Source organism: Oncorhynchus keta, chromosome 24, assembly GCF_023373465.1.
Source record: "Oncorhynchus keta strain PuntledgeMale-10-30-2019 chromosome 24, Oket_V2, whole genome shotgun sequence".
Classification (NCBI taxonomy): domain Eukaryota; kingdom Metazoa; phylum Chordata; class Actinopteri; order Salmoniformes; family Salmonidae; genus Oncorhynchus; species Oncorhynchus keta.
In genome coordinates, this window is record NC_068444.1 from 30386588 (window position 1) to 30412240 (window position 25653).

Genomic DNA, 25653 nt, shown 5'->3' on the forward strand with positions numbered 1-25653 from the left:
AAAACAAATTGGCTCCCTATTTTTAAAAGATGGAGAACAAACTATGAAGGAAAAATACTGGCTTTTTGGTGCAGGTATAGCAAACTGGCACAAAAATAATATTGCGTTGTCAGAACAATATGATATACCATAAAATAATATCTCCATATGTAACTCTAGATTTACATTTTTCTCCCATTACTATTTTTCACACTGTTAGTGATTAATATCCCCAGGGTTGTGCTCATTTAACAGGACTACTCTCGGTCTGAAGAAATACAATTCAAGTGATTTGAACACTTACATTTTCTAACACATTGCATATAAAAACTGTAAAAATGTATGTCAATTTATTTCACTATTTTTCTCAATCCAGTATGCTTTGTTAAAACCACAAGTGTCATACTCATTCCACGGAGGGCCAAGTGTCTGCATGTTTTCGATCCTCCATTGTACTTGATTAAGGTAATTAATTAGTAAGGAACTATCCACACCTGGTTTTCTAGGGCATACAAAACAAAAACCTGTGGACACTCGGCCCTCCATGGAATGATTTTGAAACCCCTGATTTAAACCATGCCATCTCTAACCCTCCCTCCGGTCTTCCATTTCTGTCTCTCCTTATCTTCTATACATTTCCCTGCCCATCCTTTTCTCAGATGGGTATGGCGGGTAACCCAGGCCCTTATGGAGTCCCCTATGGTGAGCAGCAGGCAGGCCAGGGCCTGGGGGGAGCAGGGCTGGGCCCTCCGCTCCAGAACAAAGGCTCCATGCCCAACAGCCTGGCCCAGTTCAGCATGGACAAGAAGAGCCAGCCCATGCAGGGCATGGCTGCCATGGTAAGGAAGTTAGCTAGCTAGTCTCATACCTATCATTTCAAACTTCTGTCATGGATGCTGCCTTTTTGTGTACCAGTCAACCACCCTGACCAACCCTGAACAAACTATCACAGTTGCAGTAACTTGTATATTTTCAATTATTTTTATTTCCTCTTCCTCCCCTCTATCCTCAGGCCACACAGCAGTCTGCCACAGGTGTGGGCGGTGGAGCCGGAGTCACTGCAGGGTTGGTCCCCAACGCCCAGGGAGGCCTGGGGCCCGCCGTGTCTGCAGCAGCTGGGGCGCCCCCTACGGCCGACCCCGAGAAGCGCAAGCTGATCCAGCAGCAGCTGGTACTCCTGCTCCATGCACACAAGTGCCAGCGGCGGGAGCAAGCCAACGGGGAGGTGCGCCAGTGCAACTTGCCACACTGCCGCACCATGAAGAACGTCCTCAACCACATGACCCACTGCCAGGCCGGCAAGTCCTGCCAGGGTGAGCTGATAAGACCCAGAATAGATAGCCCTGCAAGATGGTTCCATGTCACACCTTTACCTAAGATGTGTATGATATTCATCAAGAGCTCTCTGAAGTAATCACCACAATCTTTTTCTCACCCCTTTTCTTTTGCTTGTCTCTGCCCCTTTGTTCTCTCCTTCTTTAGTGGCTCACTGTGCGTCATCCAGACAGATCATCTCTCACTGGAAGAACTGTACGCGGCACGACTGTCCTGTCTGCCTGCCGCTCAAGAATGCCGGGGACAAGAGGAACCAGCAGTGTGAGTGTATCTGCCTATCAAACAATACTTTTTTCACTACCCCGCTCTCCCTCAGTCTGTTAGCTGGCTCGTGTAATAGTAGTACGCGTCTAGTCTTAGGTTTAGAGAGCCGTCAAGTCTCAACTCATTCAAGTAATGTCTATGGATGTACAGTGTGTTCAGACCCCTTGACTATTTCCACATGTTATGTTACCACCTTATTCTAAAATTGATGAAATACAACATTGTCCTCTTTAATCTACACACAATACCCCATAATGACATAGCAAAATGTTTTTGCAAATGTATGAAAAAATAAACAAACCGATACAATATTTACATAAATATTCAGACCCTTTGCTATGAGACTTGAAATTGTCCACCTGTGGTAAATTCAATTGATTGGACATGATTTGCAAAGGCACATACCTGTCTATATAAGTTTGCACAGTTTACAGTGCATGTTAGAGCAAAAACCAAGCCAGGAGGTCGAAGGAATTGTCCGTAGAGCTCCGAGACAGGATTGTGTCGGCACCAATCTGGGGAAGGGTACCAGAAGAAGTTTGTAACCACAAAGACTTTTCTTAGAGCTGGCTGCATGGCCAAACTGGGCAATCGGGGGAGAAGGGCCTTGGTCAGGGGGGTGACCAACATCCCGATGGTCTCTGACAGCTCCAGAGTTCCTCTGTGGAGATGGGAGAACCTTCCTGAAGGACAACCATCTCTGCAGCACTCCACCAATCAGGCCTTTTATTGTAGAGTGGCCAAACGGAAGACACTTCTCAGCGGCAGGGACTGGGAGACTAGTCAGGATCGAGGGAAAGATGAATGGAGCAAAGTACAGAGATCCTTGATGAAAATCTTAGGAGTGCTCAAGACCTCTGACGGGGGCGAATGTTCACCTTCCAACAGGACAACAACCCTAAGCACACAGCCAAGACAACGCAGGAGTGGCATCGGGACAAGTCTCTGAATGTCCTTGAGAGGCCCAGCCAGAGCCCGGACTTGCACCCGATCGAACATCTCTGGAGAGACCTGAAAATAGCTGTGCAGCAACGATCCCCATCCATCTTGACTGAGCTTGTGACGATCTGCAGAGAAGAATGGGAGAAACTCTCCAAATACAGGTGTGCCAAGCCTGTAGCGTCATACCGAAGACGACTCGAGGCTGTAATCGCTGTCATAGGTGCTTCAACAAAGTACTAATAAAGGGTCTGAACACTTATTATTAATAATTCTCTCTACAGCTCTGCTAGGAGGTGCTGGTGTAGGTCTGGGTAGTTCCCTGGGCTTGGTGCCCGGAGGCCAGCCCAGCTCTGCCAATCTCAACCCCCCCAGCCAGATCGACCCCAGCTCAATTGAAAGGGCCTACGCCGCCCTGGGCCTCACTTACCAGGGTACCCAGATCCAGAGCCAGCCCAACCAGGCTTCTCTGCCCTCACAGGGTCTGCAGGGACAGCCGGGCATGAGGCCGCTCAACCCTATGGGTAAGCTGTTAGTTGTCTAAAAGATAATCAGGTCTACTGTGTTTTTTACCCCCATTTCAAAGTCCGTGCCTTTAAACATCTGGCCTTTTTAATTATGATGAATATTACTTGTGGAAAACCCGTGTGTGTGAATGTTTATTTCACCATGTTAGGGGGTAACCCAATGGGGGTGAATGGAGGAATGGGTGTTTCACCCCAGAACCAGCAGGCCAGCCTGCTGCAGGATACCATGCTCCACCTCAACATGAACTCCCAGGGGTGAGTAGCAGACCTGCCTTAAAATATAATTATTTACTCTCTTAAATACTTCTACCTGTACTTGATTGAGCATGCCTGGTGCAATATAATTGTCCCAGAACTGGTAATCTCATCCACCCTTCTGACACTTCAGTCAGGCAAACTTTGTTCTCTCTGTGTGTTCTAGTCTGATGAATGATGCGGGTGGGACGGGTAACATGGGCTCCATGCCCATGGCGACCCCACCCTCTGCAGCGGGTATGAGGAAGAGTTGGCATGAGGACATCACCCAGGACCTGAGGAACCACCTGGTGCACAAACTGTAAGTGGCCGGGAGGGACAATACAGCCTCTGGATGGGACCTAAAAACACCTTGTCTCCGGGGACCCATGCGCCTGTCATCGATGGGGGGGAAAATGGTTCTGCATTTAATACATTTTGACAACAACCTTCAATAAAGTATTTCATAAACCTTTTTAATTTCCATATGTAGTAGGAAGCTAAGTGTTTGTTTCTTGGGCTTCAGGAATGTGACTGATTTGGAAGTATAAGGCATATCAGTGAACAAATGCTGTGGTCAAGGCTACTAGTGGAGCTTACCCGGGTTTTCAAAAGCGCATAGCAGACCGAGAGCCTAATGCTTCTTAGGTAAATCAAATGTTATAGGTCACATACATATATTTAGCAGATGTTGCGGGTGTTGCGAACTGCTTGTGTTCCTTGCTCCAACAGTGCAGTAGTATCCAACCATTCACAATGCACACAAATCTAAAATAATGGAATTAAGAGCTATACTATAACGAGCAATGTCGGAGTTGCATTGACTAAAATACAGTAGAAAATAATACAGTATATACAGTTGAAATCTGAAGTTTACATACACCTTAGCCAAATACATTGAAACTCAGTTTTTCATAATTCCTGACATTTAATCCTAGTAAAAAATGCCTCGTTTTAGGTCAGTTAGGATCACCACTTCATTTTAAGAATGTGAAATGTCAGAAAAATAGTAGAGAATTATTTATTTCAGCTTTATTTCTTTCATCACATTCCCAGTGGGTCAGAAGTTTACATACTCAATTAGTATTTGGTAGCATTGCCTTTAAATTGTTTAACTTAGGTCAAATGTTTTGGGTAGCCTTCCACAAGCTTCCCACAATAAGTTTGGTGAATTCTGGTCCATTCCTCCTGACATAGCTGGTGTAACTGAGTCAGGTTTGTAGGCCTCCTTGCTCACACACGCCTTTTCAGTTCTACCCACACATTTTCTATAAGATTGAGGTCAGGGCTTTGTGATGGCCACTTCAATACCTAGACTTTATTGTCCTTAAGCCATTTGGCCACAACTTTGGAAGTATGCTTTGGTCATTGTCCATTTGGAAGACTCATTTGCGACCAAGCTTTAACTTCCTGACTGATGTCTTGAGATGTTGCTCCAATATATCCACATCATTCTCTTTCCTCATGATGCCATCTATTTTGTGAAGTGCACCAGTCCCTCCTGCAACAAAGCACCCCCAGAACATGATGCTGCCACCCCCTTGATTCATGTTTGGGATAGTGTTCTTCAGCTTGCAAGCCTCCCTTTTTCCTCCAAACATAACGACGGTCATCATGACCAGAGGACATTTCTCCAAAAAGTACAATATTTTTTCCCCCCATGTGCAGTTGCAAACTGTAGTCTGGCTTTTTTTATGGTGGTTTTGGAGCAATGGCTTCTTCCTTGCTGAACGGCCTTTCAGGTCATATTGATATAGGACTCGTTTTACTGTGGCTATATACTTTTGTACCTGTTTCCTCCAGCAGCTTCCAAAGGTCCTTTTGCTGTTGTTCTGGGATTGATTTGCACTTTTCGCAGTAAAGTACTTTCATCTCTAGGAGACAGAATGCGACTCCTTCCTGAGCGGTATGACGGCTGCGTGGTCCCATGGTGTTAATACTTGCATACTATTGTTTGTACAGATGAACATGGTACCTTTTCAGGCATTTGGTAATTGCTCCCAAGGATGAACCAGACTTGTGGAGGTCTACAAACATTTTGTTTCTGAGGTCTTGGCTGATTTCTTCTGATTTTCCCATGATGTCAAGCAAAGAGGCACTGCTTTTGAAAGGTAGGCCTTGAAATACATCCACAGTTGCACCTCCAATTGACTCAGGCTAACTGACATCATTTATCAGAAGCTTCTAAAGCCATGACATAATTTTCTGGAATTTTCCAAGCTGTTAAAAGGCACAGTCATCTTAGTGTATGTAAACTTCTGACCCACTGGAATTGTGATACCGTGAATTATAAGTGAAGTAATCTGTCTGTAAACAATTGTTGGAGAAATTACTTGTCATGCACAAGTAGATGTCCTAACCGACTTGCCAAAACTATAATTTGTGAACAAGAAATTTGTGGAATGGTTGAAAAACGAGCTTTAATGACTCCAACCTATTTAAACTTCCGACTTCAAATGTACATATGAAATGCGTGAAGCTTTATGTAAACATTATTAAAGGGTGATTCTATGTATGTAGGTTCAGCAGCCTCTAATGTGCAGAGTTGAGTAACAGGGTGGTAGCCAGCTAGGGATGGCTAATTAACAGTCTGATGGCCAGTTGAGAGAGAAGCTGTTTTTCAGTCTCTCGGTCCAAGCTTTGATGCACCTGTACTGATCTCGCCTTCTGAATGATGACATGTCGAACAGGCCGTGGCTCGGGTGGTTAATGTACTTTTTGGCCTTCCTGTGGCATCAGGTGCTGTAGATGTCCTGGAGGGCAGGTAGTTTGCCCCTGGTGATACGTTGTGCAGACTACCACGCACTGGAGAGCCTTGCGGTTACGGGCGGTGCAGTTGCCGTACCAGGCGGTGATACAGGATGCTTTCTATTGTGCATCTGTAAAAGTTTCTGAGGGTCTTTGGGGCCAAGCCAAATTTCTTCAGCCTCTTGGGGTTGCAGAGGGGCTGTTGCGCCGCCTTCATTCTCTGTGTGGGTGGACCATTTCAGAATGTCAGTGACGTGTTATCCGAGGAACTTGAAGCTTTTCAACTTCTCCACCGCGGTCCGGTCGATGTGGATAGTGGCGTGCTCCCTCTGTTTCCTGAAGTCCACCATCTGCTCCTTTTTGTTGACGTTGAGTGAGGGGTTATTTTCGTCATCATTGTTGGTAATCAGGCCTACTACTGTTGTCTGCAAAGTTGATGATTGAGGTAGGTGTGCATGGTCATGGGTGAACAGGGAGTACAGGGGGGGCTGAGCACGCATCCTTGTGGGGCCCCAGTGTTGAGGATCAGCAAAATGGTGTTTCATACCTTCACCAGCTGGGGGTGACCCATCAGGAAGTCCAGGACGCAGTTGTACAGGGCGGGGTTCAGAACCAAGGCCCACGCTTAACGATGAGCTATAGTCAATGAACAGCTTTCTTACATGGGTATTCCTCTTGTCCAGATGGGATAGGGCGGTGCGATGGCATCGTCTGTGGATCTATTGGGGGTGGTATGCAAATTGTAGTTGGTCTAGGGTGAAGGTGATATAATCCTTAACTAGCCTCTCAAAGCACTTCATGATGACAGAAGTGAGTGCTACAGGGCGATAGTAATTTAGTTCAGTTACCGTTTTGCTTTCTTTGGTAGAGGAAATCTTGAAGCAAATGAGGACAGCAGACTGGGATAAGGATACAGCCTTGCAAGGTTTAACATGCTTAAATGTCTTACTCATGTCGGCCACGGAGAACGAGAGCCCACATTCCTTGGGAGCGTGCCGCGTCGGTGACTCTGTTATCCTCAAAGCGGATGAAGGTGTTTAGCTTGATGTCGGTGTCCGACGATGCTGATTTTCCCTTTTTCTAATCATTGATTGTTTGTAGACCCTGCCACATACATCTCTAGGGATGCAACGGTGCACCGTATGTTATCGAACTGTTCGATACACCTCCTAAGGTTCAATGCGCACACATGAACTGCGGAATTACGGTATACCTGTCATTTTCCTATAATGTCCAAAACTTGCTTATTGCGGAGCAGACTACACGCACGTCATACATTCTGATACACAGAACCAGATGTGCGGCTTGTGGATGTTAGGGGGCTCCTGAGGGCTGACAAACTTTACTCCACAGCGACGTCTCAATTTAGTGACCGCAAACTGCCCCTCTTAAACAACTAATGGATGATTTGCAATGACATTTCAGTAGGAAACATCCCTGAAGGGGCCCCATGAACAATGGGGAAACTAAAAACAAATACTCTCTCAGCTCCATGACAATGGCTAGCGAGAGAGGGAAGCCAATTTGAAGAGGCACCGACATCTTTTAAATCCTCTGTGTTGGAACATTTTAGATTCAGCGTTCAATACGATGACGAGGATAAGAAGAATTTTAACAAAGTACAGTCTGCAAGCATTGCTTTGCCACTGTTGGCTACTCAAGTGTAAACACTTCTAACGTGTCGCCGCCATCACCTGGCCGTATCCCTTGCAGGTGGAGCTGGAGCAAGCAGAGTCCACTCGTTAGCGAAAACAACACAATCTCACAACACAACAATGTATTCCATCAACAATTTGTGACAAATTCAGAAAAACAAAGATATTCTGAAAACAGTGGGGGTATTCGTAGCCAAAGACTTGCAGTTCTAGTCGGTGGTTACTGACTTGGGATTTCGTCACCTGATCTTTAAAAATGTAACCGTGTTACGATGTCCCCTCCCGCACACATTTCAGCAGCATAGTAATTCCCAAACTCAAACATCACAGAGAAATTGAAAAAGGATGTCTGTCAATTCAATCTAGCTCTCTCCACTGATAGTTGGACCTCCAGAGCAACTCAAAGCTACTTCGCTGTGACGGATCACTATGTTCTGGATTGGGAGATGACGAGCTACAGGTTATATTAGGTTGTCAAAGCTTAGAATAGTTGTTAGTTTTTCTATGCTTGATTTCATACAGTAGAGACAGAAACCAGGCCTAGTCAGTCATGCTGCCATTTTTCTGAATGGAAAGTATTTTTTTTTGTCTGAGTTTATTATAAAGATACCGAAACATACCATTACCGTGGCCCACAAACTGATACATACCGAAGCGTATGTCCACTTTACCATTGCATCCCTTTGTCTGAGCTGTTGAATTGCAACTCCACTGACTCTGTATTGAGGTTTTGCCTGTTTGCTGTCAATCCACGTTTTTTGTTTTGAGTATGTTTTAATAGGCAGTGGGAGCAACATCGCCTATTCACTTCCTGATGAACGGAGTCACTGTCCGTGTATATGTCAATGTTATTCTGAGGCATCCCGGAACATATCCCAGTTTTGATTACACGGACTGTCTTTAACTTCTTATGGCTGCCATCCCGTTAAAAGATAATTGTCATCAACAACCGCTGAATTGAATAGCGCCACATTCAAATAATATTACAAAAAATATTTATATTCATGAAATCACAAGTGCAATATAGCGAAACACAGCGTAGACTTTTGTTAATCCACCTGTCGTGTCAGATTTTGAAAATATGCCTTACAGCGAAAGCAATCCAAGCGTTTACATTTATCGATCGCTCGACAAAACATGTACACCTAGCATCAGGTAGCTTGGTCACAACTCAGAAAAGCAATCAAATTAATAGTTTACCTTTTGATCTTCGGATGTTTTCACTCACGAGACTCCCAGTTACACAATAAATGTGTCTTTTTGTTCCATAAAGATTTTTATATCCAAAATACCTTTGTTTGGAGCGTTATGTTCAGAAATCCACAGGAAAGAGCGGTCACGACAACGCAGACAAATTCCAAATGGTATCCGTAATGTCCACAGAAACATGTCAGACTTTTTTTTATAATCAATGCTCGGGTTGTTTTTTAAAATATATATAATTGATGATACATCAACCCCAACTGTCTTTTTCTGTCCGAGAAGGGAAAGGCAATGGCTGCCCAAACTTTGTTACGCATACAAATGCTGCTGGCACCCGGCCATACAATGACGAGATGTTATCTTTCTCGCTCATTTTTCAAAATAAAAGCCTGAAACTGTCTAAAGACTGACTTACCTTGAGGAAGCGATAGGAAAAGGCATCTGGTTGATATCCCTTTAAATGGAGAAAAGGCCAGCTATGGAACATGGAGTTTTCAAAATAGAAGCCACTTCCTGGTTTGATTTTCCTCAGGGTTTCGCCTGCAATATCAGTTCTGTTCTACTCACAGACAATATTTTGACAGTTTTGGAAACTTTAGAGTTTTCTATCCAATACTACTAATAATATGCATATATTAGCAACTGAGACTGAAGAGCAGGCCATTTAGTTTGGGCAATAGACTTCCTGTTTGAGTTTCTGCTTATAGGAAGGGAGGAGCAAAATGGAGTTGCGATCTGATTTGCCGAACGGAGGACGGGGATGGCCTTATAGCCATTCCGGAAGTGGGAGTAACAGTGGTCAAGCATTTTTGCAGCACGAGTACTACAGGCAATGTGTTGTTTTGGTAGCCTTTTCCAGCTACAATAATATAACAATTTTCCTGCCTGCGCAATGTACTGAGAACCCAGCTAGCTGTTTGGAAGTGGACAGTATATCCCAGAGAGAGCCATGATTCAGTTAAACCGAGTATGTTACATTTCCTAATGTCTCTTTGGAAGAGGTCCTCGCCATGAGCTTGTCTACTTTATTATCCAGAGTCTGAACATTAGCAAGTAATATACTCTGAAGTGGTGGATGGTGTAAACCTCTTCTCCGCCAGAAGCATCTTGGAGCAGCCTCGGGAATAACTTCAATTGGGGGGGTATGAACATAGGCTCCAACTCGGGAAAGTCGTAATGCTGGTGAGTTACCGCCGCTCTGATATCCAAAAGTTATTTCCGGCTGTATGTATTAACCCCAAAAATGTTCTGTGCTAATAATGTAAGAAATAGCCAAACCCCCCAAAATAATACTGCAGTTGTTTAGAAGCAGAGCTGCCATGACACGTTCTTTGAGTTTTAATTTACAAATGATCTATACACCGACTCGTCCGTTACCAGGATGGTAAAATGGCTTGATCGCCGTAGCAACATCAGGGGAACTGGGCTGAATTGTTTCGTGCTTCAAATACAGCAGTTCTGCAACATCTTTAATTGAGCCTCTCATTCTCCTTAATTGCCGGCCTCAACACGTTACAGATAGATGAACTGTATAGGAAACTCTGGGGACATGTTGTCTGGATGCATGCAGATATCATATTTAGCTGACAACTGCTCTTGAGGGGTTGAACAAAACAAGCAGTTTGCGATTTCGTTCATACTGGTGAATCTGCATTTGAGTTGTGGTTGCAATATCAACAGTCCCTTATCTCTGGTATACAGTGCATTCAGAAAGTATTCAGTCCCCTAGACTCTTTACATATTTTGTTACGTTACAGCCGTATTCAAATTGATTAAATAAAAATGTTCCTCATCAATCTACACACAATCCCCAGAATGACAAAGCAAAAACAGTTTTTTAGAAATGTATGCAAATTTATACATAAAATAACTTTTTTATTCAGACCCGAAGTGATGAGACTCGAAATTGAGCTCCGGTGCAATCGGGGGAGAAGGGCCTTGGCCAGGGAGGTGACCAAGGACCCGATGATAACTCTGACAGAGCTCCAGAGTTCCTCAGAGATGGGAGAACCTTCCAGAAGGACAACCATCTCTGCAGCACTCCACCAATCAGGTCTTTATGGTAGAGTGGCCAGATGAAGCCACTCCTAAGTAAAAGGCACATGACAGACCGCTTGGAGTTTGCCCAAAGAACTCTGACCATGAGAAACAAGATTCTTTAGTCTGATGAAACCAAGATTGAACTCTTTAGGCTGAATGCCAAGTGCCACGACTGGAGGAAACCTGGCACCATCCCTACAGTGAAGAATGGTGGTGACAGCATCATGCTGTGGGAATGTTTTTCAGCAGCAGGGACTGAGAGACTAGTCAGGATTCAGGGAAAGATGAACGGCGCAAAGTACAGAGATCCTTGATGAAAACCTGCTGCGGAGCACTCGGGACCTCAGACTGGGGCGACGGTTCACCTTCCAGCAGGACAACGAAATCCAAGACAACACAGGAGTGTCTTCAGGACAAGTCTCTGAATATCCTTGAGGGGTCCAGCCAAAGCCCGGAGTTGAACCCCATCGGACATCTTTGGAGAGACTTTAAAATAGCTGTGCTGCATTCAACCTGACAGAGCTTGAGAGGATCTGCAGAAAATAATGTATTTGGGGAGATAATACCAGAGTCTGTAAATGCTGTATAAGGTGCTTCAACCAAGTAGTGAGTGAAATTTGAATACTTATGTAAATGTGATTTAGATTTTTTTATTTTTATATAAATTTGCAAGCATTTCTAAAACACTGTGTTGCTTTGTCATTATGGGCTAATGGGTTGTAGATTAAGGAATATGTTCTTTTTAATCCGTTTTAGGATAAGGCTGTAACGAAACGATGTGAAGGTCAAGGGGTCATAGTTTCCAAATTCACTGTATCTTGGCATGCATCATTCAAGACAGTTAGTGTGCGTTGTGTCAATTGCGTTACACACAATCTCAGGAAAGACTGTCTGGGTTGCCAATAAGCAGTATAGAAAACAGTTTGGCAGTGGACCTGGACCTACAGGCTATGGTGAAAACAGTTCAAAAAAGGACTTCATGAGATCATGGTAGTCTCAAGTTGAATTTAATATATTTTAAATATTGCAGCCCTTTTGTGTGGGCTATTAGCCAGGCAACCTGTTGAGTTCAATGTAGATTGTGCCTGAGACTAATTTTTCCTAATTGATAAGCTATTTGATTTGTATGTTTTTTTACAAGGTTTATAAATGGTAGCTAAATATATTATATACAGTTGAAGTCGGAAGTTTACATACTGGAGTTATTAACTTGTTTTTCAACCATTCCGCAAAATTCTTGTGAACAAACTATAGTTTTGGCAAGTCGGTTAGGACATCTACTTTGCGCATGACACAAGTAATTTTTCCAACAATTGTTTACAGACAGATTATTTCACCGTGTCACAATTCCAGTGGGTCAGAAGTTTACATACACTAAGATGACTGCCTTTAAACAGCTTGGAAAATTCAAGAAAATCATGTCATTGCTTTTGATAAGCTAATTGACATAATTGGAGGTGTGGATGTATTTCAAGGCCTACCTTGAAACTTGGTGCCTCTTTTGCTTGACATCCATGGGAAATTCAAATCAGCCAAGACCCCAGAAAAAAAATTGCAGACCTCCAGAAGTCTGGTTAATCCTTGGAAGCAATTTCCAATTGCCGGAAGGTACCATGTTCATCTGTACAAACAATAGTACACAAGTATAAACACCATGGGACCACTCAGCCGTCATACCGCTCAGGAAGGAGCCGCGTTCTGTCTCCTTGAGACAAACGCTTTTTGATGCAAAAAGTGCAAATCAATCCCAGAAGCACAGCAAAGGACCTTGGGTACAAAAGTATTTATATCCACAGTTAGAAGTCCTATATCGGAAAGCTGCTCAACAAGGAAGAAGCCACTGCTCCAAAATCGCCATTTAAAAAATGCCAGACTATGCTTTGCCCCTCCCCCCCCCATGTGCAGTTGCAAACATCAAACTTTTTGAAGAAATGTCCTCTGGTCTGATAAAACAAAAATAGAACTGTTTGGCCACGATGACCATTATGTTTGGAGGAAAAAGGGGAGTTTGCAAGCCAAAGAACACCATCTCAACCGTGAAGCACGGGTTGGCAGCATCATGTTGTGTGGGTGCTTTGCTGCAGGAGGGACTGGTACACTTCACAAAATAGATGGCATCTTGAAGGAAATTGGATATATTGAAGCAACATCTCAAGACATCAGTCAGGAATTTAAAGCTTGGTCACAAATGGGTCTTCCAAATGGACAATGACCCCAAGCATACTTCCAAACTTGTGGACAAATGGCTTAAGTACAACGAAGTCCAGGTATTGGCATTGCCATCACAAAGCCCTGACCTCAATCCTATAGAAAGTTTGTGGGCAGAACTGAAAAGCGTGTGCGTGCAAGGAGGCCTACAAACCTGACTCCGTTACACCAGCTCTGTCAGGAGGAATGGGCCAAAATTCATCCAACTTATTGTGGGAAGCTTGTGGAAGGCTCCCCAAAACGTTTGACCCACGTTAAACAATTTAAAGGCAATGCTACCAAATACTAATTGAGTGTATGGAAACTTCTGACCCACTGGGAATGTGATGAAATAAATAAAAGCTGAAATAAATCACTCTTATTCTGACATTTCACTTTCTTAAAATAAAGCGGTGATCCTAAGACGGACATTTTTACAAGGATTAAATGTCAGGAATTGTGAAACTGAGTTTAAATGCATTTAGCTAAGGTGTATGTAGGCTTCAACTGTACACTCACTGCAGAATGAAACAGTCCCTAGTATTGTAGTGTTTTGAGGGTGGACTGTCTGTATTTGCCATTTAATAGACACCACCAAGCTGGGAGAGAGCTTGCCTGGAAACCTGACTTTGAATTGCATTGTATTCTACACCGGCAGACTACTACAAGCCAAAATGTTGAATAGTATTATATTTTAACATACTTCACTGGTTGTCTGTGCGGTTGGTCCTTTTGGCGCTAGGAATGTGCGCTGGTAGTGCTTTTTGTTTTCTATCACCTGACGCCTGCTCAGAACCATGGAACATGTACACAAGCTCGGCAAGGATGTCTTGAGTCTTGTGCAGGTGTTAACTTGTGCACATGCTTCAGGTGATAGAAATCTGAATTCACTACCAGCACTTTGGAAAGTTTATGTAATTGTACTTTCCTGTGGAAATATTGTCATATTCCTACTGCCAAAAGGACCAACCACACGGAACAACCTGTAAGGTACTGGGGGTTACAGGGAAACTGCGTTACGCCAGTGGTCAAATTTTTTAATAAATTAAATGTAATACTTTTTAGAACTGTAACCTTATCGGTGTCCTTTAAATTAAACATAAAAAAAGACTTAAACTAGATATAAAGTATGTAGAAAATATAAAGATGTTTGTTATCTTAGAACTAACAATCACCTAAATAAAAACTGGACTCGGGGAGAACCTAAAAAAAAATGTCATGGCATGGGGACCCCATTGATTTTTATAATATTTGAGTCACTCAGATGGCTCATGCCATGTATAAGGACATGGCAAAATGTGAAGAATTGCAGGGAAAAAAGCTTTAAACTGCAACAGTGTCTCTGCGGCCAACAGGGCCTATATTTTTTGGGGTCAGAAGTTCGTGCCATTGGCCATGCCCAATGCTTTGCCACCACTGTAAGAATATTGGAAAATTTAGTTGCTAGACAAATAGTCAATACACTAAACAAAAATTTAAACGCAACATGTTATGCCTTGGTTCCATCTGGACAAGCGGAATACCTATGTAAGAATTATGTTTATTGACTATAAGGGTGCATGGCTCAGCCCCCTCCTGTACTCCCTGTTCACCCATGACTGCGTGGCCATGTACGCCTCCAACTTGATCATCAAGTTTGCAGACTACTCAACAGTAGTAGGCTTGATTACCAACGATGACGAGACCGCCTACAGAGAGTGGGTGACAGCTCTGGGAGTGTGGTGCCAGGAAAATGACCTCTCACTCAACTTCAACAAAACAAGGGAGATGATCATGGACTTCAGGAAACAGCAGAGGGAACTGCTAATCATCTGAATGTGACCAATAAAATTGTATTTGTTTCATGAGCTGAAATTGAAGATCCCACACTCACAAAGCATATTCCTCAACTTTTGTGCTAAAATTAGTTTACATCTCTGTTAGTGAGAATTTCTCCTTTGCCGAGATTATCTAGCCACTTGACAGGTGTGGCATATCAAGAAGCTGATTTAAACAGCACAATCATTACACAGGTGCACCTAGTGCTGGGGACCAAAGGTCACTATAAAATGTGCCGTTTTGTCACAACACAATTCCACAGATGTCTCAAGTTTTGAGGGAGTGTGGCAATTGGCATGAACAGGCCACAGTTTCACAGTAAACTCACATCCTCTGATCTATGCAGCGTACAACTATAGAAAACAGACTGACAAACACTCATCACGTTCACCACTGTCAACCAGCTCAGACACAGCAAGCTGTGATTCAGTCCGCTTACAACACACTTCGCTGCTCTATCTCCTCTAACTTTCCTCTAGAAGGATTATCTCAGTGGAACAAAATAAAAGATAAAAAGGGTTTGTTTTACTGAAATTTGCTTTACATCGTACTCTCGTTCACATATCCACCCCCAGTTTCCATAATGTCTGTTTCTCTGTGTAGGGTGCAAGCCATCTTCCCGACCCCGGACCCCGCTGCTCTAAAAGACCGGCGGATGGAGAACCTGGTGGCGTACGCTAGGAAGGTGGAGGGGGACATGTATGAGTCAGCCAACAGCAGGGTAAGCTGCTACACTGAGTAAAGATGCTATTTTACTGAATTTCTGAGTGTGGGACCAACTTCAGACCATACTGCCTGGAATAAAAATAAACTACTGTATTGTTTTGTCTATTCCTATGTTCTAATTTTCCCCCTCTCCTTTACACAATTTCCCTTTCTCAAAATGATCCCTCTTCTATCATTCTCTCTCTAACCTTCATTTACCTCACTGTCTCCTTCACGCTTTCTTAATTTCTGATTCCTCTTCCCAGGCGGAGTACTACCACCTGTTGGCTGAGAAGATCTATAAGATCCAAAAGGAATTGGAGGAGAAGAGGCGAACGCGGCTCCAAAAGCAGGGTATGTTGATGGCTACATCAGGGCAGGGTAGCCTAGTGGTTAGAGCGTTCAAACCCCCGAGCTGACACGGTACAAATCTGTCGTTCTGCCCCTGAACAGGCAGTTAACCTACACTGTTCCCAGGCCGTCATTGAAAATAAGAATGTGTTCTTAACTGACTTGCCTGGTTAAATAAAGGTAAAATTTAAAATAAAAAAAACATGTCATTTTACAGAACAGTTTTGGGACATAAAAATACTAAATCGCCAAGAATTCAGCAAAATGAGATTAATTCAGGAAATAAGTATTTCTACAAATAAAGAGGTGATCGTGTCTCAATGTAATCATGGTATGATGTTATTTTCAAATACGTTTTAGTTTGGGACTTGTGGTCATTTTTCTGGGTACAAATTTGTATAATTATGTTCTGGCCACCTGACCATCTGCTCGGACATAACTCGTCCCATTGCTGAGTCTAGTTGCCTTTATAGTGCGATAACAGCAAGACATCCTCTCTTCCTTATCTCCATCTTCTCACCTCTGCACTCCTACAGATGGTCCCCTCCCTGACCCCTCTCTGGTGCGGCCCGGTGGACCCAACCAGATGGTGACTAGGATGCAGAATCCGGCAGGTGAGTCCATGGGGCCAGGAGAGGGGGGTTGCCACACAGAGACATAACATTACTGGGCTGGTTTGTGTTTTAAGCTGGCACTGTATGGTTGCTGTCTTGCAAGCTCCGAAACAACTGCTATTTTGTGATTCCTTTTGGTGTTTATCTTCTTTACGGAATGTATCCGCTATCAGTTCTTATGATCGACAAGAACTTTTGGACATCAGATAGTCAGTTTCTGACTTCAATTCTGACATCGACTCATCTGCTTTGGGTTCTTTGTGTACCTCCAACCCAGTCTTCAGGCTACCCAAGAGGAAATGTGGGTTAAAAAGAGGTAGGAGAGCAGCGTACTGGTGAGACTAATGCTAAGGGAAAACCAGCCACCACTTCCCTCCATTCTGTTGAAGTCTGTTTTCTGAAACATGGGTTTCGGGACAAGATTCCCTCGTGGTTTTCCAAGTTGATGGATTATCTATTCCCCAAGTGAAGAGGACATTGGATTAAAGGAAATCCAGAGGAGGAGGGGTATGTCTCTTCATCAACAACAAATGGTGTACAGAATCTAGCGCAGTTCAGTCTCAACCTATTGTTCACCCGTCTTGGAATACCTCATGGTCAAATGTTGACCCTTCTACCATCCGAGAGTTTTCATCTGTTATCGTGACTGCTGTATATGGGTATTTCTATAAATAAAGGGGCCAATGTGTGACATCGGTGTCTAAATTTCAAAATGGTTTGATATACAGTACCAGTCAAGTTTGGACACCTACTCATTCAGGAGTTTTTATTTTTTACTATTTACTACATTGCAGAATAATAGTGAAGACATCAAAACTATGAAATAACACAATCATGTAACCAAAAATGGGTTAGACAAAAATATATTTGAGATTCTTCAAAGTAGCCACCCTTTGCCTTGACAGCTTTGCACACTCTTGGTGTTCTCTCAACTGGCTTCATGAAGTAGTCACCTGGAATGCATTTCAATTAACAGGTGTGCCTTAACTTCTTACGGCTAGGGTTTCCGTTTTCAGCGACAACATTCCACTGAAAAGGCAGAGCGCGAAATTCAAAAATATTTTTTACAAATGTAACTTCCATACATTCACAAGTGCAATACACCAAATTAAAGCTTTACTTCTTGTTAATCTACCCATCATGACCGATTTCAAAAAGGCTTTACAGCTAAAGCACACCATATGATTATGTTAGGTCAGAGCCTAGTCACAAACACATCCAGCAAAAGAGAGGAGTCACAAAAAGCAGACATAGAGAGAATGAATCACTAACCTTTGATTATCATCAGATGGCACTCATAGGACTTCATGTTAACCAATACATGTTTGTTTTGTTCGATAAAGTTCATATTTATATCCAAAAATCTGTTTTATACGCTCAGACACAAACAATCCATGTTGTGGAGTCAACAAAAGTCAGGAATAGCGTTATAAATATTCACTTACCTTTGATGATCTTCATCGGAATGCACTCCCAGGAATCCCAGTTCCACAATAAAAGTTTGTTTTGTTCAATTAAGTCCATTTATGTCCAAATACCTTTTTTTGTTAGCGCGTTTAGTAAACAAATCCAAACTCACGAGGCAAGTCCAAGCGAAAGTTCAGATGAAAAGTTCAAAAAGTTATATTACAGTTCATAGAAACATGTCAAAAGATGTATAGAATCAATCTTTAGGGTATTTTTTATCATAAATCTTCAATGTTCCAACCGGAGAATTCCTTTGTCTTTAGAATTGCAATGGAACGCAGGTCGCTCTCACGTGTACGCGCGTGATCAGCTCCTGCCACTCTGGCAGACCTCTGGTTGAATCAGCTCTCATTCGCCCCCACTTCACTGTAGAAGCCTCAAACAGGGTTCTAAAGACTGTTGACATCTAGTGGAAGCATTAGGAAGTGCAATATGACCCCATAGACACTGTATATTCGATAGGCAATGAGTTGAAAACCTACAAACCTCAGATTTCCCACTTCCTGGTTGGATTTTTTTCTCAGGTTTTCACCTGCCATACGAGTTCTGTTATACTCAGACATCATTCAAACAGTTTTTTTCCCTATCCAATACTACTAATAATATGCATATATTAGCTTCTGGGCCTGAGTTGCAGGAAGTTTACTCTGGGCACGCTTTTCATCCAAATGTGAAAATGCTGCCCCCTATTCCAAACAGATTAAAAGTTAATTTGTGGAATTTCTTTCCCCAACTTCTTATGGTATAGGGGACGGTTGCGTCCCACCTGGGGAAAGGAACGGGGAAAATGCAGCGCGGCAAATTCCAAAAATGATATAAAAATCAAACTTTCATTAAATCACACATATAAGATACTCAATTAAAGCTACACTTGTTGTGAATCCAGCCAACATGTCAGATTTTAAAAAGGCTTTTTGGCGAAATCATAAGAAGCTATTATCTGATGACAGCACAATGTCAACAAAGAGTAGCATATTTCAACCCTGCAGGCGCTACACAAAACGCTGAAATAAAATATAAAAAAATGCATTACCTTTGACAAGCTTCTTTTGTTGGCACTCCAATATGTTGCATAAACATCAAATTGGTCCTTTTGTTTGATTAATTCCGTCCATATATATCCAAATGTCCATTCATTTGACGTGTTTGATCCAGAAAAAAACAGCTTCCAAAAAACACAAAATATTTAAAAAGTTGCCTATAAACTTTGCCAAAATATTTCAAGCTACTTTTGTAATACAACTTTAGGTATTTTTAAACGTTAATAATCGATCAAATTGTAGATGGCGCAATCTGTTTTCAATACAGGAAGTAAACAAACCATGCTCCTTTTTACGTCTTGCGCAACTCTCAATAGTGTAACGTTGTTCATGGATGTGCTTCTTCTTCATTGCACAAATGAATAACCTCAACCAAATTCCAAAGACTGGAGACATCCAATGGAAGCGGTAGGAACTGAAAACAGGTTTCTAAGAAATATCCCATGGCAATGACAACTCAGGGAACAGTCGGAGGCAAAAAACAAAAAAAAAGAAATCTGAACAGTTAGTCCTCTGGGTTTTGCCTGCTACCTAAGTTCTGTTACTCACAGACATGATTCAAACAGTTTTAGAAACGTCAGTGTTTTCTATCCAAATCTATGAATAATATGCATATCTTATATTCCTGGCATGAGTAGCAGGAAATTGAAATTGGGCACGCTATTTATCCAAAACTGAAAATGCTGCCCCCTATACCTTAACAGGTTAATGCATTTGAGCCAATCGGATGTGTAGTGACAAGGTAGGGGTGGTATACAGAAGATCGCCCTGTTTGGTAAAAGACCAAGTCCATATTATGGCAAGAACAGCTCAAATAAGCAAAGAGAAACGACAGTCCATTACTTTAGGACATGAGAAATTTCAAGAACTTTTAAAAAGTATAAGTGCAGTGTCAAATGAGGACCGCGACAGAAAAGATGACCCAGGGCTCCCGAGTGGCGCAGTGGTCTAAGGCACTGCATCTCAGTGCAAGAGGTGTCACCTCAGTCCCTGTTTAGAATCCAGGCTGTATCCCTTCCGGCCGTGATTGGGAGTTCCATAGGGCGGCGCACAATTGTCCCAGTGTCGTCTTGGGTAGGATGTCAATAAGAATTTGTTTTTAACTGACTTGCTTAGTTAAAGGTTAAGTAAAAAAGTTCTGTTGCAGAGGATTAGTTCATTAGTTACCAGCATCAGAAAATGCAGCTCAAAATAAATGCTTCAGAGTTCAAGTAACAGACACATCTCAATATCAACTGTTCAGAGGAGACTGCGTGAATCAGGCCTTCATGGTCGAATTGCTGCAAAGATACCGCTAACGTCCCACCTGACCAACATCCAGTGAAAGTGCAGGGCGCCAAATTCAAACAAATCTCATAATTCAAATTCCTCAAACATGCATGTATTATACAACATTTTAAAGAAACTTGTTAATCCCACCACATTGTCCGATTTTCAAAAAGGCTTTACGACAAAAGCATACCATGCGATTATGTTAGGTCAGTACATAGTCACAAAAAAACACAGCCATTTTTCCAGCCAAAGAGAGGAGTCACAAAAAGCAGAAATGGAGAGAATTAATCACTAACCTTTGATTTTCATCAGATGGCACTCATAGGACTTCATGTTACACAATACATAATTGTTTGTTCGATAAAGTGAATATTTATATCCAAAAATCTCAGTTTACTTTGGCGTGTTATGTTTTGCCTCCAAAACATCCGGTGAAAGTGCAGAGAGCCACGTCAATTTACAGAAATACTCATCATAAATGTTGATGAAAATACAACTTATGCATGGAATTAAAGATATACTTCTCCGTATTGCAACCGCTGTGTCAGATAAAAAAAGAAAAAGCACACCATGGAATAATCTGAGTACAGCGCTCAGAGACCAAAACAAGCAATACAGATACCCGCCATGTTATGGAGTCAACAAAAGTCAGAAATATAATTTATAAATATTCACTTACCTTTGATGATCTTCATCAGAATGCACTCCCAGGAATCCCAGTTCCACAATAAATTATAGTTTTGTTCGATTAAATTCCTAAATTTATGTCCAAATTTCTCCTTTTTGTTCGCATTTAGTACAGTAGTCCAAATGCGCAGGCACTAGGTCCAGACAAAGTCAAAAAAGTTATATTTCAGTTCGTAGAAACATGTCAAACGATGTACATAATCAATCTTCAGGATGTTTTTATCATAAATCTTCAATAATGTTTCAACTGGAGAATTCCTTTGTCTTTAGGAACAGAGCTAACGCTCACGGACTGAGCACATGGCCTTCTGGCAGACCCATGACTCAATCAGCTCTCATTCTCCCCCACTTCACAGTAGAAGCCTGAAACAAGGTTCTAAAGACTGTTGACATCTAGTGGAAGCCTTAGGAAGTGCAATATGACCCCACAGACACTATATATTGGATAGGCTAAGACTCAAACCTACAAACCTCAGATTTCCCACTTCCGGGTTGGATTTTTTTCTCAGGTTTTCACCTGCCATATGAGTTCTGTTTTACTCAGACCCCATTCAAACATTTTTAGAAACTTCAGTGTTTTCTATCCAATACTACTAATAATATGCATATATTAGCTTCTGGGCCTGAGTAGCAGGAAGTTTACTCTGGGCATGCTTTTCATCCGAATGTGAAAATCCTACCCCAAAGAAGTTAAAGGACACCAATAAGATGATGAGACTTGCTTGGGCCAAGAAACACGAGCAATGGACATGGTGGAAATCTGTCCTTTGGTCAGAGGAGTCCAAATTAGAGATTTTTGGTTCTAACCTGCGTGTCTGATACGCAGAGGAGGTGAACAGATCTCCACATGTGTGGTTCCCACCGTGAAGCATGGAGGAGGTGGTTTGATGGTGTGGGGGTGCTTTGCTGGTGACACTGTCTGTGATTTATTTAGAATTCAATGCACACTTAACCAGCATGGCTACCACAGCATTCTGCAGTGATACGCCATCCCATCTGGTTTGCGCTTAGTGGGACTATCATTTTTTGTTTTTCAACAGGACAATAACCCAACATACCTCCAGGGTGTGAAGGGCTATTTGACCAAGAAGGAGAGTGATGGAGTACTGCATCAGATGACCTGGCCTCCACAATCACCCGACCTCAACCCAATTGAGATGGTTTGGGATGAGTTGGACCGCAGAGTGAAGGAAAAGCAGCCAACAAGCGCGTAGCATATGTGGTAACTCCTTCAAGACTGTTGGAAAATCATTCCAGGTGAAGCTGGTTGAGAGAGTGCCAAGAGTGTGCAAAGCTGTCATCAAGTCAAAGGGTGGCTACTTTGAAGAATCTCAAATATAAAATCTATTTGAATGTTTACTTTTTTTGGTTACTACATGATTCTATGTTTCATAGTTTTTATGTCTTCACTATTATTCCACAATGTCAAAAATAGTAAATATAAATAAAAACCCTTGAATGAGTAGGTGTCAACCTTTTACTGGTGCTGTATGTTTAAATGGGATTTTCTTGCAGTTTCACATGTATAGTTACAGGAATAAGAGTTTAGATGGGCACAATGAGACCATAACGCCTAGCAACAACAACAACATATACGTGTCATTTTTTTGTTATGCCAAGTAGTTGGGTCTGTTTGCTTTAGTCAACTTCTCTATCATTTATAGCCATGCTAAACCTTCCAGAATAATGAAAAAGATCATCAGCAGCTTTTTAAAAATAGTTCATAAAATAATTTCTTTCAATAATATAATACATTGGGTTCCGTCAAAGCATTAACAATAATGAAATCACTCATCAGTCCACTTCAAGCTTTGTGTGTGTGTGTGTGTGTGTGTGTGTGTGTGTGTGTGTGTGTGTGTGTGTGTGTGTGTGTGTGTGTGTGTGTGTGTGTGTGTGTGTGTGTGTGTGTGTGTGTGTGTGTGTGTGTGTGTGTGTGTGTGTGTGTGAACTAGACATCACATTTATTGTTTCCTCTACTCCTTGCTTCTCCTTTAAAGTGCGTTGGAGCCCAATATGCTTTGAGCGGGAGGTGAGGAATGGATGAAACGAGGAGAATCTCTATTGCGTTTCCTTCATTTCTCATGTCCTCTCGCCACCTCGATTAAAAGGGGGGGACCACTGACCTTCTCATGCAATGGGTTTTGAGAAGGAGACGAGGATGCAACATTGTATTTTACCTTTATTTATCTAGGTAAGTCGGTTAAGAACAAATTCTTATTTTCAATCAAAGAAATGCAATCCCAAGGACATAGGAAGCAAGCATTTGACAGCAAATTTCTGACACGGGATGGGCATTTGACCGAAGGCGGCACTGGGAAAAAAATGCATTTCTTTATGGCAACTGTGTAACAATGGCTAATTTATCAACCATTACAGATAACCTATCCTAATTGCTAAATTGCCTCAATAATCAATTTAACTAGGCAAGTCAGTTAAGAACAAATTCTTATTTACAATGATGACCTAGGAACAGTGGGTTCAGGGGCAGAACGACAGATTTTTACCTTGTCAGCTCGGGGATTCGATCCGCAACCTGCTGCCCCCAGTATATATTCAGTCAAATGTATTGAAACTTATTAGCTGGCTTATATTATATAAGCTTTACAAAAGTAGTAACCTCAGCAGTGTGGGGCTTGCTTGCTTGTGGTTGTACAAGGGCATAGCCTTGTTTTGTTAATTTAGCAGACAATTATTTCCTGATCCATATCACAGTCCAGACACCCTTTTTTTATAGTAAAATAAAACAACAACCCCAAGATATAATAAATGAAATAGGACATAATAGTGCGAAGTGATTTGCATCTCTCATCTGGAACAGTTATTCTTAGTGATTATTTGAAACGTGGCTCAATTTGGCAAGTTGAAAAACACTTCAGGGTTACAAACCCAAATCTGTCTTTTTGATATACAGACTTAATTGAAGGAACCTGAGTAATAAACTTTCTGTATGGATTAGCAATTCTGCATTGAACACTGCATGGGGATATCTGTTTGGCGTGTCGGCCTAAGCTTAATGATTCTGATAAATACTTTGTTTTACAAAGACATGTTATTGTATATTTTCAGTGGAATGTTTAGGGGGGTAATAGCCTAGGCTAACCAATTCTAAATACCACTAGCAGTTCGCAAAGTAAAGTTGTCACTAACGTTAGTTGCCACAGAGTCATAAACCCTGTCTGATTTGAAACCTAACCCTAACCACACTGTTAACCTTAAGACCAAAATGCAATACATGTATGAATATTTATGATCTAGCCAATTTTGACTGGCTGTGGTAAGTAGTGATTACTGCGAAGTAGCGTAAGCGGATAATGACACAATTATTCCAAAACTACAGCTCATTGTTGCAACACCCACATTTCCCTACTTCAGTCAACCAGTCCATTTAGAATTTGTGATTAAACTGTTGTCATTTGGCAAGGACTATAGCTTGTGCATCCCATCTGTTCTATACGTTTTTATAGGCATTTATTTATTTAGGCGCACACTGTGTGGAGGGAGCAGTCGTAACTCAATTGCATGAGACAGGGAAAAGGGAATTTGGGGAGCAGAAGTGTGATGCTTGGTACATTCATATATATATATATTTTTGTGTGTCCCTCAAATGCCAAAATGGAATACCAGTGTCAAAGCAAGTTAATGTAGACTTAAGGCAATTTCTTACAAATAGTTTTACAGTATTTGAAAAAGATGTTAAACATCGACCGTTCAAGTACTCGATTTCTCAATCCCATTCCTATGACCGATTGAGCTACCATAATTCCCATGGCCTGTCAAGAAGCAGCCCCTAGTCCCTACTACCCAGAGTATAGCCACTTGTTGAGATCTGAGAGGGATTGATGGGTGGTAACATAGTGAGAGCTACCCTCTGATAGGCTTGGTGGAATTTTTGTGATATTGGTTACACCTGTCCAATTCTCTCAGATCTCCACAAGTGTCTATGGGTTGTTTCTGGACCCTACAACCCTTCGGAGTGTGGTGGACCTACACCTCCACACTTAAGGCATCCGTTGGATGTTTAATTCTATTGCTATACACACAGATTTGCACCGGTGTAAGCTGGACACACCCACTACACCCTATCAGACTGATGTGACGGTTCTGAGTAGCTGGAGACCTGTTGTAAATAGATCTTTTGTTTTTATTTTATTTTAATTATACATATTTGCTTTACACACCTTGCTTCGTTCCAGCTAGTTATATGTGCAACCACTGACTAGGGCAAGTCTCTAGTCTAGCAATGGATGCTGGTTTTGGCTGTATAGCATTTTGTTTAAAAAATATATATTTTATTTAACTATCCAAGTCATGTAAGAACATTCTTATTTACAATGACGGCCTAGGAACAGTAGGTTAACTGCCTTGTTCAGGGGCAGAACAACAGATTTTTACCGTGTCAGTTCGGGGATTCGATCTAGCAACCTTTCGGTTACTGGCCCAACGCTCGAACCACTAAGCTACCTGCCACCCCAAATTTAATAAGATTAACAGTGGATGGATAGGATATCAGTCAGTTAACCATTTACAGTACTAACAGTTCATTAATAAGTCAATACACACTATCTTATGCAGAAAACATACCTTATCA

The 25653-nt window shown here is 42.0% G+C and overlaps 1 protein-coding gene across 4 annotated transcripts in view; it reads left to right on the top strand.

Annotated features, from left to right (window-relative positions):
• Nucleotides 1–25653, top strand: part of LOC118402990 (histone acetyltransferase p300-like) — a 55593-nt gene that overhangs the window by 4524 nt on the left and 25416 nt on the right. For all 4 annotated transcript variants that reach the window (XR_008078497.1, XM_035801404.2, XM_052478117.1 and 1 more), the window contains exons 3-11: nt 639–818; nt 992–1292; nt 1462–1575; nt 2802–3041; nt 3194–3299; nt 3466–3600; nt 15533–15650; nt 15901–15988; nt 16522–16599. Coding sequence is in view for 3 of the 4 variants with exons in the window: in XM_035801404.2 (XP_035657297.1) it covers nt 639–818; nt 992–1292; nt 1462–1575; nt 2802–3041; nt 3194–3299; nt 3466–3600; nt 15533–15650; nt 15901–15988; nt 16522–16599 (1360 nt within the window). In the remaining variant the exon portion in view is untranslated. The remainder of the gene's footprint in view (nt 1–638; nt 819–991; nt 1293–1461; nt 1576–2801; nt 3042–3193; nt 3300–3465; nt 3601–15532; nt 15651–15900; nt 15989–16521; nt 16600–25653) is intronic.